General features: G+C 52.8%; 1 protein-coding gene and 1 long non-coding RNA gene across 2 annotated transcripts in view; one reads left to right on the forward strand and one right to left on the reverse strand.

The window, feature by feature from the left end:
• Window positions 1-291: 291 nt before the first annotated feature.
• LOC311511273 overlaps window positions 292-19,738 on the reverse strand; it is a 28,366-nt gene continuing 8,919 nt past the window's right edge. Inside the window, exon 3 of the long non-coding RNA XR_014709241.1 lies at window positions 292-3,628. This is a non-coding gene — a long non-coding RNA (uncharacterized lncRNA). The remainder of the gene's footprint in view (window positions 3,629-19,738) is intronic.
• The window catches only part of JAM3 (junctional adhesion molecule 3), a 74,142-nt gene continuing 67,110 nt past the window's right edge, over window positions 12,707-19,738 (forward strand). The window contains exon 1 of the mRNA XM_084611701.1: window positions 12,707-12,851. Coding sequence (XP_084467827.1) covers window positions 12,746-12,851 — 106 coding nt within the window. The 5' untranslated portion in view covers window positions 12,707-12,745. The remainder of the gene's footprint in view (window positions 12,852-19,738) is intronic.

Below are 19,738 nucleotides of genomic sequence, written 5' to 3' on the forward strand. Positions count from 1 at the left end.
GCTGCAGACTTTAACCAAAAACTGCACAGCAGGTCACCTATCTCCAGTGCCCAGACACCCAGCTCCCAATGGGATCCAAACCCCAAATAAATCCGTTTTACTCTGTATAAAGCTTATACAGGATAAACTCATGAATTGTCCACCCCCTATAACACTAATAAAGAGATATGCACAGCTGTTTGCTCCCCCAGATATTAATCACTTACTCTGGGTTAATTAATAAACAAAAATGATTTTATTAAGTAGAAAAAGTAGAATTTAAATGGTTCCAAGTAATAACAGACTGAACAAAGTAAGTTACCAAGCAAAATAAAACAAAACACACAAGTCTAAGCCTAATACATTAAGAAACTGAATACAGGTAAATCTCCGCCTTCGAGATGTTCCAATATCCTTCTTTCACAGACTAGACTCCTTCCTAGTCTGGGCCCAATCCTTTCCCCAGTACAGTTCTTGTCAGTTCCAGCTCAGATGGTAACTAGGGGATCTCTCATAACTTGCCGTCCTCCTTTGTTCAGTTCCACCCCCTTTTATAGCTTTGGCACAAGGCGGGAATCTTTTGTCTCTCTCTGGGTTCCCACCCCTCCTTCTAAATGGAAAAGTACCAGGTTAAAGATGGATTCCAGTATCATGTGACTTGTTCACATGTCCTGTGAGCCCCGCTCCATTTTTCCAGGACTGGCCTGCATGTATGCAGCAGAGGCTTGCAGGTAAACAGAGCCATCTACAGTCAATTGTCCTAGTCAATGGGAGCCATCAAGATTCTAAACCACCATTAATGGCCCAAACTTTGCATAATTACAATAGGACCTCAGAGATGTTTCATATTCCTAGTTTCAGATACAAGAATGATCCTATTTGTATTAATGTATGAACACACTCAGTAGATTATAAGCTTTGTAATGATAGCTTTCAAGAGACCTTTTCGTTGAAGCATATTCCAGTTACATTATATTCACACATTAGCATATTTCTATAAAATCATACGGAGTGCAACGTCACATACTATAATACAAATAATAAATGATAATAATCAGATTACAGACCGAGGGCCAAGCTGTGAGAAGCACTGAGCAGCAGGCGATCAACACCTCTTCCATTTTGGCCCTCAAAGACGTTCCAAAGGGTCTCCCATATCCTCAGAAGTATGTAGGCATCTAACTCCCCTTGATTTCAACGTCAGTTAGGCTCCTAAATAACTGAGGATCTCAGCTCAAGATCCAAAGCAGAGCACTTTCTATACCAGCTAAGACAAAAACCAATTATTTTGTCACAGGTGCAAGCCAGAACATCCCTTGCAACACTGTCGCCCAGAAGCCCCTGGAGCCAATAGGAACAGAGAGGGCATCTGTTTCTCTAGCTAATCCATATGTAATGAACCGAGGACAGGGGCAGGGTAAACCCTCTAGTTACTGGATGAAAATAAGCCAATGGATGAAGCACCCATTTAGCACCGATCATACTGTAAATTGCCATTTGGCCATGAGAGATTACGAGGACGCAGCAGCTGTGGCAGATGACGTGTGCGCACGTAGAAATGCGTGGTTTGAACTGCTAGCAGCGCCTCCATTTCAGCATCAGCTTGGCATAAAAGAAATAGACGCACAGCAAGATGAACTGGACAGGTGCTATCAGCCACCACTGCTCCTCCAAATGATTCTGACAAATTGTTTGTCACACTAATCTGATTGGTTAGTGCCAGGGTTTCACCCTTTTATCACTTCTCACACTGAGCATCCATCACAGCCCTTACATCTGCCAGGAGCAGCTCAAGTCAGAGGCTCTGGAGCTGGGGATGGGGCAGCAGCAGGGATGGGAGGGGAGGAGATGGGCAGAGGAGAGATTGAGCATACAGGCCATGACATAAGACCACTACATGGTGGGATTTCATTGCTTCGTCAGCACAAGTTTTCCCCACACCCCTGAGAGAGAGAGAATGAGGCAGGGAGATTTCAAGAACCCTAGTGGACCCAGTTGGGTCTCTGTGCTCTGATCTGAGAGCCCTACAGAAAGGAAGAGAAACTGAGACAGAGCAGGCGGGAGAAGACTCCATTCCAGGTGACAGGGCAGGCACTGCCTGGGCTCCTTACCCAGCACTCATGAGCTGGACTGTTTAAAAAGCCAAAGAAGGGTGGGTACAAAGCAGGCATAGGGAGAAGTGTCAAGATCCAGAATAATGTGCAGCGGGAGGGGGAGGGTAAGTTTACTCAACCTTTTTTAACCTCAGAAAGATCACAGGTTCCCAGAAGGGGAAACCTGGTGCTTAGACACCGGGGGAGAGGCTCCTCATACAACCTGAAGCCAGAGCTATTTCAAAGAGAGACCCATTAGGATATTGAAAAATTGGAGATGGTGCAGAGAAGAGCCACACAAATGATCCGAGGGCTGGAGAACCCCCTTTACAGTGAGAGAGTTAAGGACCCCAATCAGTGTTATCAAAACGATCAAGGTGGCTTGATTACAGTGGATAAGGATCTTCCTGAGGAGAAGATCCCCAGGCACTAAAGGATTCTTGAATCGAGCAGAGAAAGGCAGAACAAGAAGCAAAGGTCGGAAGCTGAAGCCAGACAAATGCAAATTAGAATTAAATGAGCCACAAATTGGTTATCAGTGAGGGTGATTAGCCATTGAAACAGACTCCCCAGGGAACTGGAGGAGTCTCTAGGCTGAAGAGTGTGGGAAAAGAACCGACAGGTAGTAGGTCAGAAACTCAAATCAAGATCAGACACCTTTCTGGAAGACAGGCTTTAGACCAACACAAGTTACTGGGCTCAGTGCAGGGGTAACTGGATAATGTTCTCCAGCCTGTGTTCTATAGAAGGTCAGACTAGATGATCTAATGGTCCTTTCTGGCCTTCAGATCTGTGAATTAGGGCCCCTCTAGCCCAGCCCTTACAGCCAGTTCACAGCACCTCCCCATCATATGTTTTCTAGCATTTTGTCCAGTTGGGTTTCTGATGCTCCGAGTCCAAGCAACGCAGCCCCCATCCCTTCCCTTGGGGACACTGTACCACAACTCAGTAACTCTGTCTGGTAGGAAGCTCTCCCTGACACTCAGCCTAGATGTCCCATTCCTTCATTTTCTCCACCCTTACCTGTATTATGCCCACTGCCCAGAGCACCCTGGAACAATCGCCTCCCTGCTGCAAGATATTTGGCAGATTTTCAAAGTTCCTAGCATTCACAAATGCAGCATTGCCAGCCCAACTCTCAGACATCATGAGCCAGCCCTCCCCCCCCCCAAAATTATGATGAGATTTTAAAAAGTACATATCAAGGCTGGGTTTTGTTTCTTTGCCTTCTGGGGGTCTGAGTCTTTAAGGGTCACATTTCCCAGCCTCTCTCTGCAGCCACCAAGCTAACAATGATCTTTTCTTTTAATGCAAGCCAAGATTTTCACATACTTAATCACCTGACTCCAGGAGCTGGGGCTTTAAAAACACAGATACCAAATATCACGAGACTCAGGCTAACATGGTACGAGTCAGCAATGCTGCAAACAGGGCCAGTTTTTGCAGAGAACTCGGTTCCCAGTCTGCTAAGCTCCCTGGCAAGTCCAGCCCCAGTCTGCTGGCTGTTTTCACATACTCTTTTTGTCACTTCATCAGTCGAGAGACTTCAGATTCATCTGTGGTGGAAAAAAAAAAGCCAGCAGGTGAACACAGCCGGATCTGTTTGGCTTCTCCCAGCTCTCGGTAAAACAAAGTAAAACCTTCTATAGGTGGATCTAGGGCGGAAAGACCTGGAGCCAGGTCTACAGATATCTGTCAGCCCAGCTCTCTCATTCAGGGCTGGGAAGGGGTGTGATCCTTGACCACCGTAGCTATGCCAGTAATAGCCCGCAGGGCAGATGCAATTATACCAGCTAAGCTTGTTTGGTTGGGCTGGTTGGGGCTGAACTAAGTTATAGGGGTACAAGCTACATCCATCCTTGGAGCACTTGGACAGTATAGTGTGCTGGGATCGCTACACCAGCAAAGCATGCCGAACCTAGACCCTGGCCTGAGAGAGAGCCAGCAGAGTGGGGAACTGGGAGGAAGGGAAGGACTGTCTGCAGGGACAGAGGGGAAAGGCAAGAGAAGAAAAGCGAGAGAAAGAAGGAGCTCAGCGAGAGATGGAGATGAACAGGGAGAGCGAAAAGGAGGGAGCGAGCTGAGGCAGATGCCAGAGCACAGTGCAGCCACCTCCCCACTCCTCAGCCAGGGCTGGTTTCAAGCCCATGCCTAGCTCACGCCTCTGCGAAGCCCCTAGCCCAAGGGTGGGCAAACTTTTTGGCCCGAGGGCCACATCAGGGTAGTGAACCTGTTTGGAGGGCCAGGTAGGGAAGGCTGTGCCTCCCCAAACAGACTAGCCCCTGCCCCCTACCCACCCCCTCCCACTTCACGCCCCCTGACTGCCCCCCTCAGAACCCCCGACCCATCCAACCCCTCCTGCTCCTTGTCTCCCGACTGCCCACTCCTGGGACCCCCGCCCCTAACCATTTCCCAGGACCCCACCCCTATCTAACTCCCCCTGCTCCCTGTAACCTGACTACCCCAATACCTGTCCACACCCCCACCCCCTGACAGCCCCCCCAGGACTCCCATGCCTATCCAACTGCCCCCTACTCCCCATCCCTTGACTGCCCCCTCCCCTCCAGAACCCCCAACCCATCCAAGACCCCCTGATCCTTGTCCCCTGACTGCCCCCTCCTGGGACCCCTGCCCCTAACCACCTCCCAGGACCCCACCCCCTATCCAACTCCCCCTGCTCCCTGTCCCCTGACTGCCCCAACCCCTATCCACACCCCTGCCCCCTGACAGGCCCCCTGGGACCCTCCACATCCAACTCCCCCTGCTCCCTGTCCCGACTGCCCCCAATACGTGTCCACAACCCCACCCCCTGACAGCCCCCCCCCCTCCGGGACGCCAATGCCTATCCAACCGCCCCCTGCTCCCCATCCTCCAGAACCTCCAACCCATCCAACCGCCCCCTGCTCCCTGTCCCCTGACTTCCCCCCGGGACCCCCTGCCCCCTTATCCAACCCCTCCCCCGCCACTCCCTGCCCCCTCACCATGTTGCTCAGAGCAGCAGGAGCTCGCAGCCCCGCTGGAGCCAGCTATGCCACCCGCACTGCCCAGCAGGAGCGGTGGGCCAGAGCGCTGGTGGCCCGGCATGGCAGCGGGGGAAGGGGGGACAGCCGGGGAGGGGCTGGGGGCTAGCCTTCTCGGCCAGGAGCTCAGGGGCCGGGCAGGACGGACCCCCGGGCCGGATGTGGCCCGCGAGCCGTAGTTTGCTCACCTCTGCCCTAGCCTAATGCTAGTAACAGAGCACACTCCCAAATCTTGCATGGGCTTCCCCAGAGGCTGGGCTTTTGCTCTGTGCACTGGGCTCAGGGCCCTGCCCCACAGAGGGTTCCACGGGCCACCTGCCGGGCTCAGCATGCCTGGGCTCTGCCTGACAGCAGGGTGAGGGCAGGGTGGGGATGGGCACAACCCTGTGCAGGGCTCAGCCCACCAACACTCACAGGCACTTGCTAGGGCCATACCCTGCTCCCCATCCTCACAGGGGGGCTGGCCTTGTGCAACAATGCCAGGTAATTGCCCCCCGCAGGGCAGGAACACTCCACGGCTGCAGCTGCCCGCACCCGAGCAGAGGTGGAAGGCGATGTGTCAGGAGATAATGAGGCAGATCTGAGGGAAAAGGAGAGCGCGGAAGGTGGAGGGCAAGGCAGCTGCACGTCCTTCGGGCCTACACGCCGCCTTGCTGGCTCCCCCATTACTCACGGCCCAGCTGCTGGGGTGCGTGTGTGTGAACGCGCCCACAAAAGCACTGACTCACCAGGAACCCAGTCGATGCAGAGAGGCGGAGCTGGGATATTTTTATCCCCTCTACTGCTGCTGTGCATTCGCTTCTCTTTCTATTTTGGCTGGTGGGTTTTGGTTTGGAGAAAGACACGGCGGGTGCTGAGCACAGGCTCTTGGTCTGGCGCCATGATCGGAAAGCCAGGCATGCTCTCTCAGACGCACAGCTGCTTGGCTCCCTCGCCGAGGATTCCAGCACTGCTGGATTGGCCTCCGTTCCCTTTGCTTGTGCTTAAGTCACCTCCATAGATAACTCACCCTCCTCCATCCCTCGCCCCCATGCTCCCCTGCTGTGTTCCAGCCCCTGTCAGCTCAGTGATTCCACCCGCTTTGAGGCCAATTTTACTTCCCTCTTTTTAACAGTGCTTTTCACCCAAGGAGCTCAGCAAACTCTCATTGTCCTCATGTTACCCATGGGGGAAATTGAGGCACAGAGAGAACTGACTTGCCTAAGGCCATAAGTGACAGAGCTAGAAATGGTTTCAGAGTAACAGCCGTGTTAGTCTGTATTCGCAAAAAGAAAAGGAGGACTTGTGGCACCTTAGAGACTAACCAATTTATTTGAGCATAAGCTTTCGTGAGCTACAGCTCACTTCATCGGATGCATACCGTGGAAACTGCAGAAGATGTTTTTATACACACAAACCATACACAATAGCTTTGGATAAGCTATTACCGACAAGAGAGTGGGTTTGGGGAGAAAACCTGGATTTGTGCTGGAAATGGCCCACCTTGATTATCATACACATTGTAAGGAGAGTGATCACTTTAGATAAGCTATTACCAGCAGGAGAGTGGGGTGGGGGGAGAGAAAACCTTTTGTAGTGATAAACACCCATTTTTTCATGGTTTGTGTGTATAAAAACATCTTCTGTATTTTCCACAGTATGCATCCGATGAAGTGAGCTGTAGCTCACGAAAGCTTATGCTCAAATAAATTGGTTAGTCTCTAAGGTGCCACAAGTACTCCTTTTCTTTTTGCGAATACAGACTAACACGGCTGCTACTCTGAAACCTCTCCTTACAATGTGTATGATAATCAAGGTGGGCCATTTCCAGCACAAATCCAGGGTTTAACAAGAACATCTGAGAAACAGTGGGGGGGGGGGGAAGGAATAAGCAAGGGGCAATAGGTTACTTTTTATAATGAATCAACCATTCCCAGTCTCTATTCAAGCCTAAGTTAATTGTACCCAATTTGCAAATTCATTCCAGTTCAGCAGTCTCTCGTTGGAGTTTGTTTTCGAAGTTTTTTCGTTGAAGGATAGTCACTCTGAGATCAGAAATCGAGTGACCAGAGAGCTAGAAATAGAACCCAGGAGTCCTGGTACCCACTCTCCGATGCTAACCTCCCTACTATAGGCTAATTTTTTTAAATGAGGTTTTTCCATGTGTACCTGGCATAACTGTGGGCAGGCAGCAGAGCAGGAGACTGCGGTTTCATTGCATTAATCCCTGCTGGGCCCATGACCATGTGTACACATCTGAGCACAAGAGGAAGGATGACCTTGTGATTAAAAAACCAGGAGACCTGCATTCAATTCCCAGCTCTGCCATTGACATTCTGGATGCCCTGGGGTAAATCACTTAATCTGTAAAATGGAATAATCCTTCGTGTGTCTTGACTAATTTAATAGTTTGCACTTGGTGGCACGTTCTGTCCCTCACTATATGTATGTACAGCACCTAGCACAATGGGGCTGGGACCTCTGGGGGTGACTGCAAAACAAGTTAGAGTGTGTGCATGCACACCACCAAGTGCAAAGGGGGCAAATATGCAAATGCCAGACAATTCCTAAGAGAGGCGGGGTTGGGGAGAGGCATCTTCTGCACCGCTGGTGAGAGATCCCCACTCAGGACTAATCACTGAAGCTTCTGGGGAGAGATTTTTGGCACCAGCTCTAAAACATCACTTTGAGCGGAGACTTGGCAAAGAAAAGAAATTGTTTACAAGAATCAAATGGGATTTGCTCAAAACAAAAGGCACCAGGCCTGCTACTATTTATTATCCCTGCAAGTGTTCAGAGGGATGTGGATGAGGTTTAGATAGGAAGGGAAGTGGCCTCCCATTCACTCTCTGCTAAAGGTCCCTCCCTCCCCCCAAGAATGAGATTCATCACCTCTATTGCTCTCCTTCCCCCAAAAAGGAGACACCAGCAGACCTCTCTGCACCATGCTGCAAGGGAAGAGCCAGAGGCTCCATGAACTCCCTTAGGGATTGGGCTATTGGCAATCTAATTCACATAGAATTGACCCAGCTACTACAGGGGAGGGCAGCAAAGCAAAACCCAAAGACAGGTAGATACTTAAGTTTCCACCCCAGGAATTGGCTAGACTTTTTAAGGTTACATTTGGCTATTTTCAGAGACCTTTCCCCCTCAAAATCCCTTCCAATTATGGGCACACTCAGTCACCAAGGGGCTCAAAGGTATATTGAGAGCTGGCTTGTTTATGAAAGATAAGTACAGCTAGATACCAGGTCAGGGCTCATCTTCAACCCTGCTCTGCTGCAATTGGCTTGTAGCTGGCCTGATAGGTCCTGCTGGCTGGTGGAGACTCACAAGCTGTGTTGCTCCCTGCAGCTCTTTTGAGAGGGTCACTAACTCTGAAGCACAGCAGTCCCTCTCCTGGTTATCACCTGCTTGTGCTGACAAATCCCCTTTTCAGCTTACTTCCCCTAAGTGGGGCAGGCACCACAGTGTCTATTCTGTCTTGGCTGGGCCTAGAGCTCATTAGCCTCTTCCTGATTGGGGCAGGGCCGTGCCCCATCACAACTCCTCTTCCTCCAAATCTGAAAGCTGTTGAGCAAGACCCCACCCTGGGGCTTCTCCTCCCTGAATGAGGCCACATCTGGGGCCCAGACAGTTCAGTGGGGAAAGGTAAAAAAGGCAAAGGAAGAATGGAAACATACTGCAGACCTGCAGAGTGGTCTCCATCCCCCCCCCCCCCCCCGGGACAGCTGTGGAGTGGAGGTTGCACCTTGCACCCAGAAATGCCACGAGATGAGTAGGGGCTTTCATGCTGCTGCAGCGTAATGAGTTTTGGTGTGGCCAGGTTCACAGGAGGTGACATTCACTCGGGGAAGGTGCAGCGGACCCTCAGCATAGGGCACTTCCGGGCTGTGTTTTCACTGATCCACTAGCCACAAACTCCAGCTCAGGGGATGAGCATGGACTATTCAAGCCCAGGAACTGCAGAGCAAGGGGTAGTTTTCATCCCCCAGCCCGTCGCGTGTTTCCATGGTGCTAATGAACCATGGCCCCATACGTACAGGAGGTCATCAGTGGGGATCAGCCCTGCTGCCAGAGAATCACAGCTACTGGGGTCACCATGAGAGGGAGACAGATTCCTATGGAGGGTTATCAGATCTGCACAAGCCAAGAATTCACCCTGCCACTACAACGGCTCCCTGGAGTCCTTTCTGCTCCATCTGTAGGACATGGGGCTGGTTCCTATTTCACATTCATCACTGTTGTGTTTTAAAACCACCGGGTGACATTTCATACCCACTCTCATCCCAGCAGGTCATCCTGGTCCTCAACACTGGCCACTTGGGGACAGCTTCCTCAGCGTCAAACCCTGAGTGGTACAGGCCGGTGGACTGGGGATCCAAGGGACAAGAAGCAAAGCATGGTGATGGCCTGTGCTTGAAGACCCTGCCCCTGTGTGCGGTGAAATCTCTGGGCCAGATTCTGCAGTCAAACTCCTCGTACATCAGACACACGCACGACTCACAGCCGTGGCACTGACAGCGGGATCCGAACCGCGCTGCTGAGTTAATTGAATCCGTGCCTTCTTTCCCGGGGCTGTGACTTTTGTTAATAAATTCCCTGAATGGCTGCCAGATTCCCTCCTCTCGGTCTCCTTGGCCTTATCATCTCTGCAAGGAGGCGATTTCTGTGAGCGCCTTTATCCACTTCCCTCCTCAACGGGGGGAGTGGAATAATTCCAGTGTCTGACAAGAATTCGGCGACCCGAGTTAAGGCCGGTGTGAGATGAGTTTTTAATGTGCTGATGAGATGACTCTCAGACCTCGGCATAGCACGTGTGGGGAGGGGGAATTGCCGACATTCAGATTCTCCATGTCCACTGAAGGTAAAGCAAAAAGCAAAGGGCTCAATCTGCACTAAGGGAGATGTAGTTAGGCTCTGGAATAGGCTTCCAAGGGAGGCTATGGAAACCCCATCATTGGAGGTTTCTTATAAGAACAGGGTGGCCAAACAGCTGTCAGGGATGGGCTAGATTTACTTGGTCCTGCCTCAACACAGCAGGGGGACTTAATGACTTCTCGAGGTCCCTCCCAGTCCTTTCTGTGAGTCTATATCTAGCCAGAAGAACCCATGGGCAAAAGGCAGCCCTGGCAGGGAGGGGCTGCTTTGAACGCAGGGTAGATTATTGTAGCATGCAAGAGTTAAGAGATTTGCCCAAAGTGACACCATACGTCAGTGGCGGAGTGGGGGAACATGAGTCCTAATTTCCCCCTTGCTCTAAACCACCTTCCCTATCAGTCATTTGCCTGCCTGACAGCTGCTCACTACAAACCCCAGAGCTCCACTGCCGAGTTCGAAACACTAGCCCACCCTTCTCCTTCCTAGAAGCGGGGAGGGCTGAGGCCCAGTGCTGTGCTCTAACCCCAACCCATCTTCCCAGGGCTGGCTACAGAATCCCAGGGTCCTGAGACCCAGTGGCGTATTTTAACCGCTTAGACCCACACCTCCTGGCTAGAGCTGGGAACAGAATCCAGGCATTCAGGATGCCAGTGCATTGCTCTCGGTGCTAAGCCTGGCTCCCTGTTTACACTGGCTGGCCAGAAGGCAAAGCCCCCCGGCAAAGCAGCAGGGGCAGAGGACTCAGAGGAACCAAGCTGGAGAAAGTAAAGGTGTGCTTTGAAGTTCATCTGGGCTGGCTCGTCTCAAGTGAGTGGGAGCAGCTGTGGCTTTGGGAGCGGGGCCCGGCGCAGGCAGGTAATTTGTGGGTGATGCAATGAGGTCTGAGCCTGAGGACTCAGCAAATGACAGGGAGCTGGCCACATGCCAGTCCCTGGGCCTGCCTCTCCTGGAATAGCTGTATGCCCCTGTTCCTCTGCTCCCACGCTCTCTCCCCTCCATCCCCCAGCCTGGGCTTCCCTCAGCCACTCGGCAGTGAATAACGGGCCCCCAGACAGCTGCTCGCAAGGCTTCAGGCACCCAAGAGTCAGCCACTGCCAGCAATCGCCTTGCCGGTGTCAGACCGACCCCATGGCCCTGAAGGCACCCTTTCAGCACTGTTCCTCGCCGTGGGATTGCAGCTGACAGAGGGGCCAAAGGAGGCAGAGAGGGAGCGACATGGATGCACGGACCACATGAGGAGAGCTGCCAACATGCTCCTCTCCGGCAAAAACACAGACGTTGAGCGGAGGCAGCAGCTTGGCAGGCTAAGCATGGGGGTTCAAATACCTAGTGTGAGGGGGGAGGGTGAGTAGGGCAGTCCCCTAGGACATGGGAGAGCTGTGTTCTAATCCTGGCTCTGCCACTGACCTCCTGTGTGCCCTGAGGCAAGTCACTTGATCTCACCGTGCCTCAGTTTCCCCAGCTGTAAAATTATACTTATCCTCCTTTGTAGAGCCCATGCAAGCCATGGCTGCTGGTAAGCGCTGAATGTTATTATTCCTAGTAGTATTAGATGAGCCCTTCATCCATGGAAAGCAGTGAACCAACTCCTCAGCAGATAAAACAATTTTTATAAAGGGGAGGGGGGGATTGTGGGCATTACAGAATGAACAGGACCACAAGTGCAGGGATTTGCTCCAGCACCCTTGACCAAAATTACTCTCCTGCCAGCACTGGTGTACGATGGGCCTGCTCGTTATCACCATACACCCCAGACCTGGCTGTATTTCAGATGCTGATTTGTAACGTGCCTTGTTATAAACGCCGCTAAGGGATTAGGATGGCATGCAGCACTCACTTGGGATGGGAGCTGAGCTTTAAAAAGGATTTAAAAAGGAAAAAGAAACTTGGACTACAAAAAAAACCTATCCACATGCTGAAGTAATGGGAGAGAAAGTGAACAGCAGAGATGTGCCCATGGCAGAAGGTTAAGTTCCAACGCTCCGATGCTTTCAGAACTCTTTGGCCTGGAAATCTCTCAAGTTTTCTGGGACGTCCTGTCAGACATACTATATATGTAGAGCTTTTCTTGTGCTCCATGTGGTCTAGTGGTTAGCGCAGCACACCAGGTGTTAGGAGTCCTGGGTTCTGGTCCTAGCACTGAGGTTGTACAGGGTACTGGTTAGAGTACTGGGCTCTAATCTCAGTACAGGGAAGGGGCGCAGGGTAGTGATTAGAGTGGGATGAACTGGGAGTCAGGACTACTGTTCCACAGCTGATTTGCTGAGTTTCCTTGGGCAAGTCCCTGCACCACGCTGTGCCTCAGTTCCCCCTCTGTAAAATGGGGATAATGCTATTGACCTTTGTGAAGTGCTTTGAGAGCTATGGTGGAACAGCTCTATAGAAGAGCCAGGTGGTGTTATTACTATTATTCCTGTTCATAAAGGGCACTCAGACCATGAGACAAATGACCCCTCCTCTGCGCAGCCTGGCCTTGGGGAGAAAGTGCTTGGGGGGGCTCCGTACCAGCAGCGGTGGCAGTAGAGTGCTGTAGGTCGCCGAGGTCCTGCTCCTGCCGTGAACTGCGGCAATGCTGGCCTGTAGCCCAGCCTCCCGCAAGGAATGTGAGGCTGATGAGAGGGGGTTGTGGACAGGCTGTTTGCCTGCCTGCAGAGCACCAGCTGAGAGAGAGAAGAGGGGGCAGGCGCTCCCGCAGTCGTGTTCCTTCACTTCTCTCCGGTACAAGGGTGGGTGGGAGACACGCAGCCGTGGCTGCCTGCAGATCAGGCTGGGAAAGTGTCCCCACCCGCCTGGATGCGGAGGGATGGCCACCCTGCTATTCCCTCCCCCAGGAGAGGACCCGAGAGAGAAATGACATGCCCTGCAACCTCCCAGCGCACGACTGTGCTCACGCAGACAGGTACGTAGCACGCATGCACACGCCTTCGCACACACGGGTACACAGAGCCACATACACAGGCGTGCATACCTACACGCACGCAGGCAGGCAAGCCGGCAAATGCACAGAGACCTGCACCCCTACAGAGGGCCATGTACATGCACACACAGGGACACCTCGCTGCACGCTCACTCGTTCACTCACACACTGCTCTCTCCTCTTCTGCTCCCATCAGGTTAGACCTTAGCAGTGCAAACTCCTCAGCAGCCTCCCATCTGCAGCAAAGTTACCACAGCCCCTCAGGGGATTGTGAGCTTTTTTCACGTAGGAGAAAAGAAAAGGCAGAGAGCTCAAGCTATTTAACAGAGTCTAAACCTTGCTGTGTCCTTCAGAAAGGGGCTGAGCAGAGCCCAGGGCAGGTCTGGTCAGAAAACCGAGTGATACGGCATGGTGGGAGCTCAGTTACACCCGGGATAATTCCCTGCACATCTTTAACCAACTCTTTGGGAGGATCGGTAAGCAGTTTGGAAACCTGAACCAACTCTCAACTCCCCTGTGAAGTAGGTCAGGAACATTATCCCTATGTCACATGTGGGGAAACTGAGGTACGGAAACTTGCCCAAAGTCACATAGCAAGTCAAGGGAAAAGCTGGGAATAGAACCCAGGAGTCCTGACTCCCAGACCTCAGCTTAATTCACTAGCCCATCCTTCTCTGGGCGGTTCCAGACGCAGTCGGTCAGTTGCTCTAACATGGGTGTTAGAGATTCAAATTCAGGAATGAGAACCCAGTTGGGCTTTCAGTGCTTCCGACAGCATCGCCAGGCATGAGGATCGTGCCAAGGGAACCAGGCTGGCAAGGCATGAGACAGAACTGAATCTTGCTCCCTGTCCCATAGCTATATCAGCCAGGGCAGTAGGGTGGGTGGAACTCAGCTCTACAGCTGAACCAGATTCCTGCTTCTCTGATTTGGGCATGGGATAATGATCTGGGCCACATCGCTATAAGAAACCTCAAGGGAAAAAGAGGGTCTACTCTCATCTCACCTGGCATCCAGGGGCAGCCTTACCGAATGGCTCAGGGAAGGAGCAGCCTCTCACCTCGCTGGCTGATCTGGACTCTTGCACAGAGTCAGCTGGCAAGGAGGGAGAGATCAGGCCAACTGCCAGGTGTGAAGCCAACATGTTCCCCTTCACCCACTGGAGATTTGGGCCCTGATCAAAAGAGAGACAAAGTCGGGAGGGAAGGGACTTCAAATGAAAGCAGATCCTTGCCCAGATACTTTCCTTGTGATCAGTTACCGCCCAAAGACACAGTCCTGCACAGTGTTCAGCCCTCTCTCTATAGGGCGATGTCTGGCTGTGGTTCCAGCTGGCGAAGGGATGAGTCAGAGGCAGAGGGGGTAAGGGGGTCTCCAGGCTCAGGCAACGGTAGCTGCCGGGACCCAGGCCTGCAGAGCAGTCTCTGCAATCAAATCTTCCAACACTGCCAAAAGCAGAGCAGGCCCTGCTGCACCTGTCTGGCAGGCACTCCCACTGCAACGCTACAGGGGTCCCGGGGACGGCCCCAGGCGACTGCCTTTCCGATTGCCAAAGGGACCGGTTGGGGTGGGTCAGTCCAGCCACTGCAGAGACAACGAAGAGAGAGAATCATAGAATCTCAGGGTTGGAAGGGACCCCAGAAGGTCATCTAGTCCAACCCACTGCTCAAAGCAGGACCAATTCCCAGTTAAATCATCCCAGCCAGGGCTTTGTCAAGCCTGACCTTAAAAACCTCTAAGGAAGGAGATTCTACCACCTCCCTAGGTAACGCATTCCAGTGTTTCACCACCCTCTTAGTGAAAATGTTTTTCCTAATATCCAATCTAAACCTCCCCCACTGCAACTTGAGACCATTACTCCTCGTTCTGTCATCTGCTACCATTGAGAACAGTCTAGAGCCATCCTCTTTGGAACCCCCTTTCAGGTAGTTGAAAGCAGCTATCAAATCCCCCCTCATTCTTCTCTTCTGCAGGCTAAACAATCCCAGCTCCCTCAGCCTCTCCTCATAACTCATGTGTTCCAGTCCCCTAATCATTTTTGTTGCCTTTCGCTGGACTCTCTCCAATTTATCCACATCCTTCTTGTAGTGTGGGGCCCAAAACTGGACACAGTACTCCAGATGAGGCCTCACCAATGTCGAATAGAGGGGAACGATCACGTCCCTCGATCTGCTCGCTATGCCCCTACTTACACATCCCAAAATGCCATTGGCCTTCTTGGCAACAAGGGCACACTGCTGACTCATATCCAGCTTCTCGTCCACTGTCACCCCTAGGTCCTTTTCCGCAGAACTGCTGCCTAGCCATTCGGTCCCTAGTCTGTAGCTGTGCATTGAGTTCTTCCGTCCTAAGTGCAGGACCCTGCACTTATCCTTATTGAACCTCATCAGATTTCTTTTGGCCCAATCCTCCAATTTGTCTAGATCCCTCTGTATCCTATCCCTCCCCTCCCCTCCAGCGTATCTACCACTCCTCCCAGTTTAGTATCATCCGCAAATTTGCTGAGAGTGCAATCCACACCATCCTCCAGATCATTTATGAAGATATTGAACAAAACCGGCCCCAGGACCAACCCTTGGGGTACTCCACTTGATACCGGCTGCCAACTAGATATGGAGCCATTGATCACTACCCGTTGAGCCCAACAATCTAGCCAGCTTTCTACCCACCTTGTAGTGCATTCATCCAGCCCATACTTCCTTAACTTGCTGACAAGAATACTGTGGGAGACCGTGTCAAAAGCTTTGCTAAAGTCAAGATACAATACATCCACTGCTTTCCCTTCATCCACAGAACCAGTAATCTCATCATTACTGGAGAGAAACATCCAGAAATGCCAGGGCAGGAGAACTTGTCCCCGCCTGGTAGCGCCTGGTTCTTTGACAGCATCTTTCAGGCAAGGAATACTCCAAAGGTATTTAGGCTCCTCATTTCCATTGAAATCAAGGGAGAAACAGAGACAGACCAGTGACTTGCCCAAGGTCACATAGCAAGGCAATGGCAGACCCGGGGAGAGAACTTAGGCATTTGAGGCCACTTCATCTTCCCTAATGAGCACTCCTGAAGCGAGACAAGTGCAGCAGGTGAAGAGACTGGACTGGCACTCAGCCCCTGCTCCCACTCCCCCATTAACTTAATGGGTTGTCATTGACATGTGCTATACCTACAATCCAGGAGGCAGCCAGGCAGGTGGCTATCAGGATCTCATCTCCAACCTGCAGCTGAGCATCACATCTGTGGCCCCCACCCCGGGGCTACAAATGGCTAATCCCGAACACCAGACCCACGTCCTCACCCCCAGCTCTGTCTTATCCAACCCCATGTGCAAATCGAGATATTGTGACTTGCCCCCATGTTCCCCGGGGAGGAAATTTCACCTTGACACCTGTGCCCCACCTCCCCGGGCCCACCCAGCCTCTACTGGCTCCCATCCCTGGCCAATCCTCTACCCTGCTGATTGGGGTGCTGGAACTAGGGGTGCTGCTGGCTTGAAGTGGTTTCCATCACATACAGGGTTTACAGTTTGGTTCAATGGCCCTCAGCACCCCTGCTATACACATTGTTCCAACGCCCCTGCTGCTGAGCGATTATTACTAGCTAACCCTTACTCTGGGGCGCCCGTCTCCTTAGCCGCATTTCTACGCAATGAGCCAGGGCTCCCTCTTGTGGCTCAGGCCGATTCAAGATTTCAGCGCCTTCCCTGACAAGCGCCTCGGACAGAAAAATCTAATTAAAGAGCAGAGGCAGCGGCTGCCCGATTGCTATGGGAACCAGAGAGGAGATGGCCCTTTCTCAGCGGTGGTGTGCTGTAGCAGGGCCATTGGGAGCGCTGCTGGGAAGGAGCGGATAGCCTGGGCTCAGCAGCAGGTATGATACACCAAGGGGCCAGCTTCAGCCCTAACTCCTGAGAAGCCCATGGAACTGGGCCAGTCTGACCTCTCACTGATTATCTCCTCTGTGCCTCAGAGTCAGAGGTTCAAACCCCAGCAGGGTACAAGGAGCCCTCCAAGGTAGATCAGATAAACCGAGTACCAAGCAGTTTACTATGAGGTTTATTCAGATGAGGCCTTGCATACCAACCTCCTGTCCGCTAAGCATGGACATTAAAGATCCACCCAGAGCAGGGATTCGATCAGGTGTCTTTGCCGAGAATGGTCCCTTGCCATTTGTTGGCTGGCTGCTTCCCATCACCCCAAAGGTGGCTGCACCATGTGTAGCTACGGCAGTCTGCGAAGAGCTTTGGGCAGAGAGGATAGATGCTATTCTCCCTTGCACGTGGGGTGTTACTAGCTGGGAAGGTGCAAGCCACAGCTTTAAGGTCAGTTAATAACTCCACTTGGCTCTTCACTAGCCCTTCTCCTCCGTAGATCCCAAAGCGCTTTGCAAAAGAGGATAAGTATCATTACCCTCCCTTTTCACAGACAGGGAAACTGAGGTACAGCAAGATGCCCAAGCTCACAGCAGATAGGGCCAATGGGAGACAGGGCTGCAGGCAGTCATTCATTATGGCTTATGGAGTGTGCATTATTTGGTAGCCTCTGCCTCCCAGCAAGCTGCTAACACAGCCCTTTGGGCCCCCTCTTCCAGCCCCCTGCTCGGATATGGCCTCCCCAGAAGCAATGCCCTGCTCCCACAGACCGTTCCCGATACGCCCAGCTGCCCCTGCAGGAAAGAAGGGGCCTATTCTGCAGTGGGGCTGAGCCTGCAGCACACACATAGGTGGCGATGCTGGGATTGTGGTTTAGCGGCAGCAAGCCCTGCAGGGGACACCTGGAACGGGAGGACTTTCCCTTGCAGGGGGGTCTCACTTGTGACCGGTGGCAGCCGCACATCGCGGGGGGAGTTTCAGGTCACGTTTTCAAGTGCAAGCGGTTTCCAAGCCATCCACGAAGGCAGCTCTGCTTTCCCCAGCTGAGGGCCCGTGCAGGCCAGCCCCACCCAGGCAGACTGAGAGTTAACCCATGGACAGGCCCACTCTGCCAGGCACCAGAAAGGGAGGCCGGTTGAGTGGCCGTCACTCTGTGCCGTGAGTCAGGCAGGGGGAAGCTATGGAAGTAGGGTTGCCAATTTTGATTGGAGACTCCAGGTCAATCCTGGCAGGTTGGCAACCCTATGCAGAAGGGGGGTGAGGCCAGAAAACGGATTCCAGGGGAAAGGAGGCATGCTGCGGGGAGAGCACCGTACTCCCCCTCGGCAGTTGCTGCGGTGGGCCCCTGGTTCTACAGAGCGAAAATAGGGAACCTTTTCCGACAGCACTTCTCAGAACCAGGCTCCAATGAACCCAGAGCCAGGCAGAGGAGCTGGAAGGGCCACTGCTGTGCCCCTGAGCCCGCCAAGGGGCTGGTTTTCAGGGGGAGAATGCACACACCCCCTTCAGAAACAAACAAAGCAGGGAGTGAAACTGGGGCTCGCCCCAGACCCCACCCTGCTGGACAGGGGCTGCCTACACCGGCTAACTGGGCTCCCACGGGGGGGTGCTTATTACCCTAGGCTTCCCCATCTCTGCCCCTGCACTGAGGCCAGGATGTTGCTCCCCCGCAACCCTCCCCAGCGCCACTCACGCCAACGCCCCCAGGGCCTGTTCTGTGGCACCAAGCACCCACCACACCTTTGGAGCTGGCAACACTCCGCCTGCGTAGAAATCGGGGCTGTCCAGCTCAGCCTCCACCGGCTTATGCTGGCTCCAGCAGCTCACGCACCAGGTGAGCTGGAGAAGGCAGAGGAGCCAGAGTGGCCCAAGCAGCCAGGGACACGGGGGTGACGTGTGAATAGGAGGCAATGGGCGCTGGCTTGGGGGGCTTAGGTTGGGCCAGGGCTAGTTACCTCCCATCACTTGGCTACAGATCTGGTGGAGGCACATTCCCCAGCAGGGCTGGGACAGGGTTTGGATCTGTTCCCTAGTTCCTATAGCCCTACTGACCCTATGGGGCAAGGAAAGGGCTCAAGCCCTCACGACAGCTAGGAAGCCGGATATTCTGGAGCCGAGCATACTTGGATTGCAGAGTACCTGCCATTGTAGCATTTGCCTCCTGCTGCTCCACTGGCTCTGAATGGGGGGCCAGGACACTGGGGCGAGCCCCTTCCACTGCCCCCACTGGGGCCTTGGCAGCGCTTTATCCACGGGGGGCAGGGGGCTCTCCGCACGGCAGGAGACTTTGCAACATCTTTTTGTTTCAGGAAAAGATCAGTCCCCTTCCCCCTCCCAGGAAAATCCCATTTCAAAGCACCAAAGAGATGCTGAATTCTAGTTTTGCATATTGCAGCTTCCAAACTTAGAAGGCAAGTCCCGCAAGTGGGATTTTCGGCCCCTGGTGAAATGCTCAGGAACATCACCAGTGGACCCAGAGAAAGCCCCATGTGTTTAAATAGGCAGAGACCGCACCACCTCATTCCTCTCTTCTCCATTCCTGTTAAGCCCTCCCGCATCCTACTAGATAGCCAGCTTCCACTGCACAGTCTTGGTGGGGTCCTGCTCCAAGGCATCTGAAATGCTGCTCACAGGTAGTGCTACCGGCACCAAATCCAGGGCCAGGAAAAGGGGTGAAGAGATACAAAGCACCCTTGGGAAATGCCAGCAGGTAGAGAAGATAGGATGTTCTCTCCCAGAGAGACTATAAATAGGACTCAATATTGCAGTAACCTTGCTTGTGTGTGTGTCACATGCCCTATAATGTTAACACTGAATGGGGAGTTCCCTCTGCAGCAGCCTGAGCTTTTGGAGTAAGAGGAGCAGAGCTGCGGTCATCATGAAGTACAGCATAGCCAGGGTACACAGCACAGTGACAGCTACAAAGCCGTAGGCGGTGATGACTCTTCCATACCCTTAGACAAACTCACACAGCACCCCAAAAAAATGGGCTGGAGCATGG

Source organism: Lepidochelys olivacea (genome assembly GCF_965140295.1).
Source record: "Lepidochelys olivacea isolate rLepOli2 genome assembly, chromosome: 22".
Taxonomy (NCBI): Eukaryota; Metazoa; Chordata; order Testudines; family Cheloniidae; genus Lepidochelys; species Lepidochelys olivacea.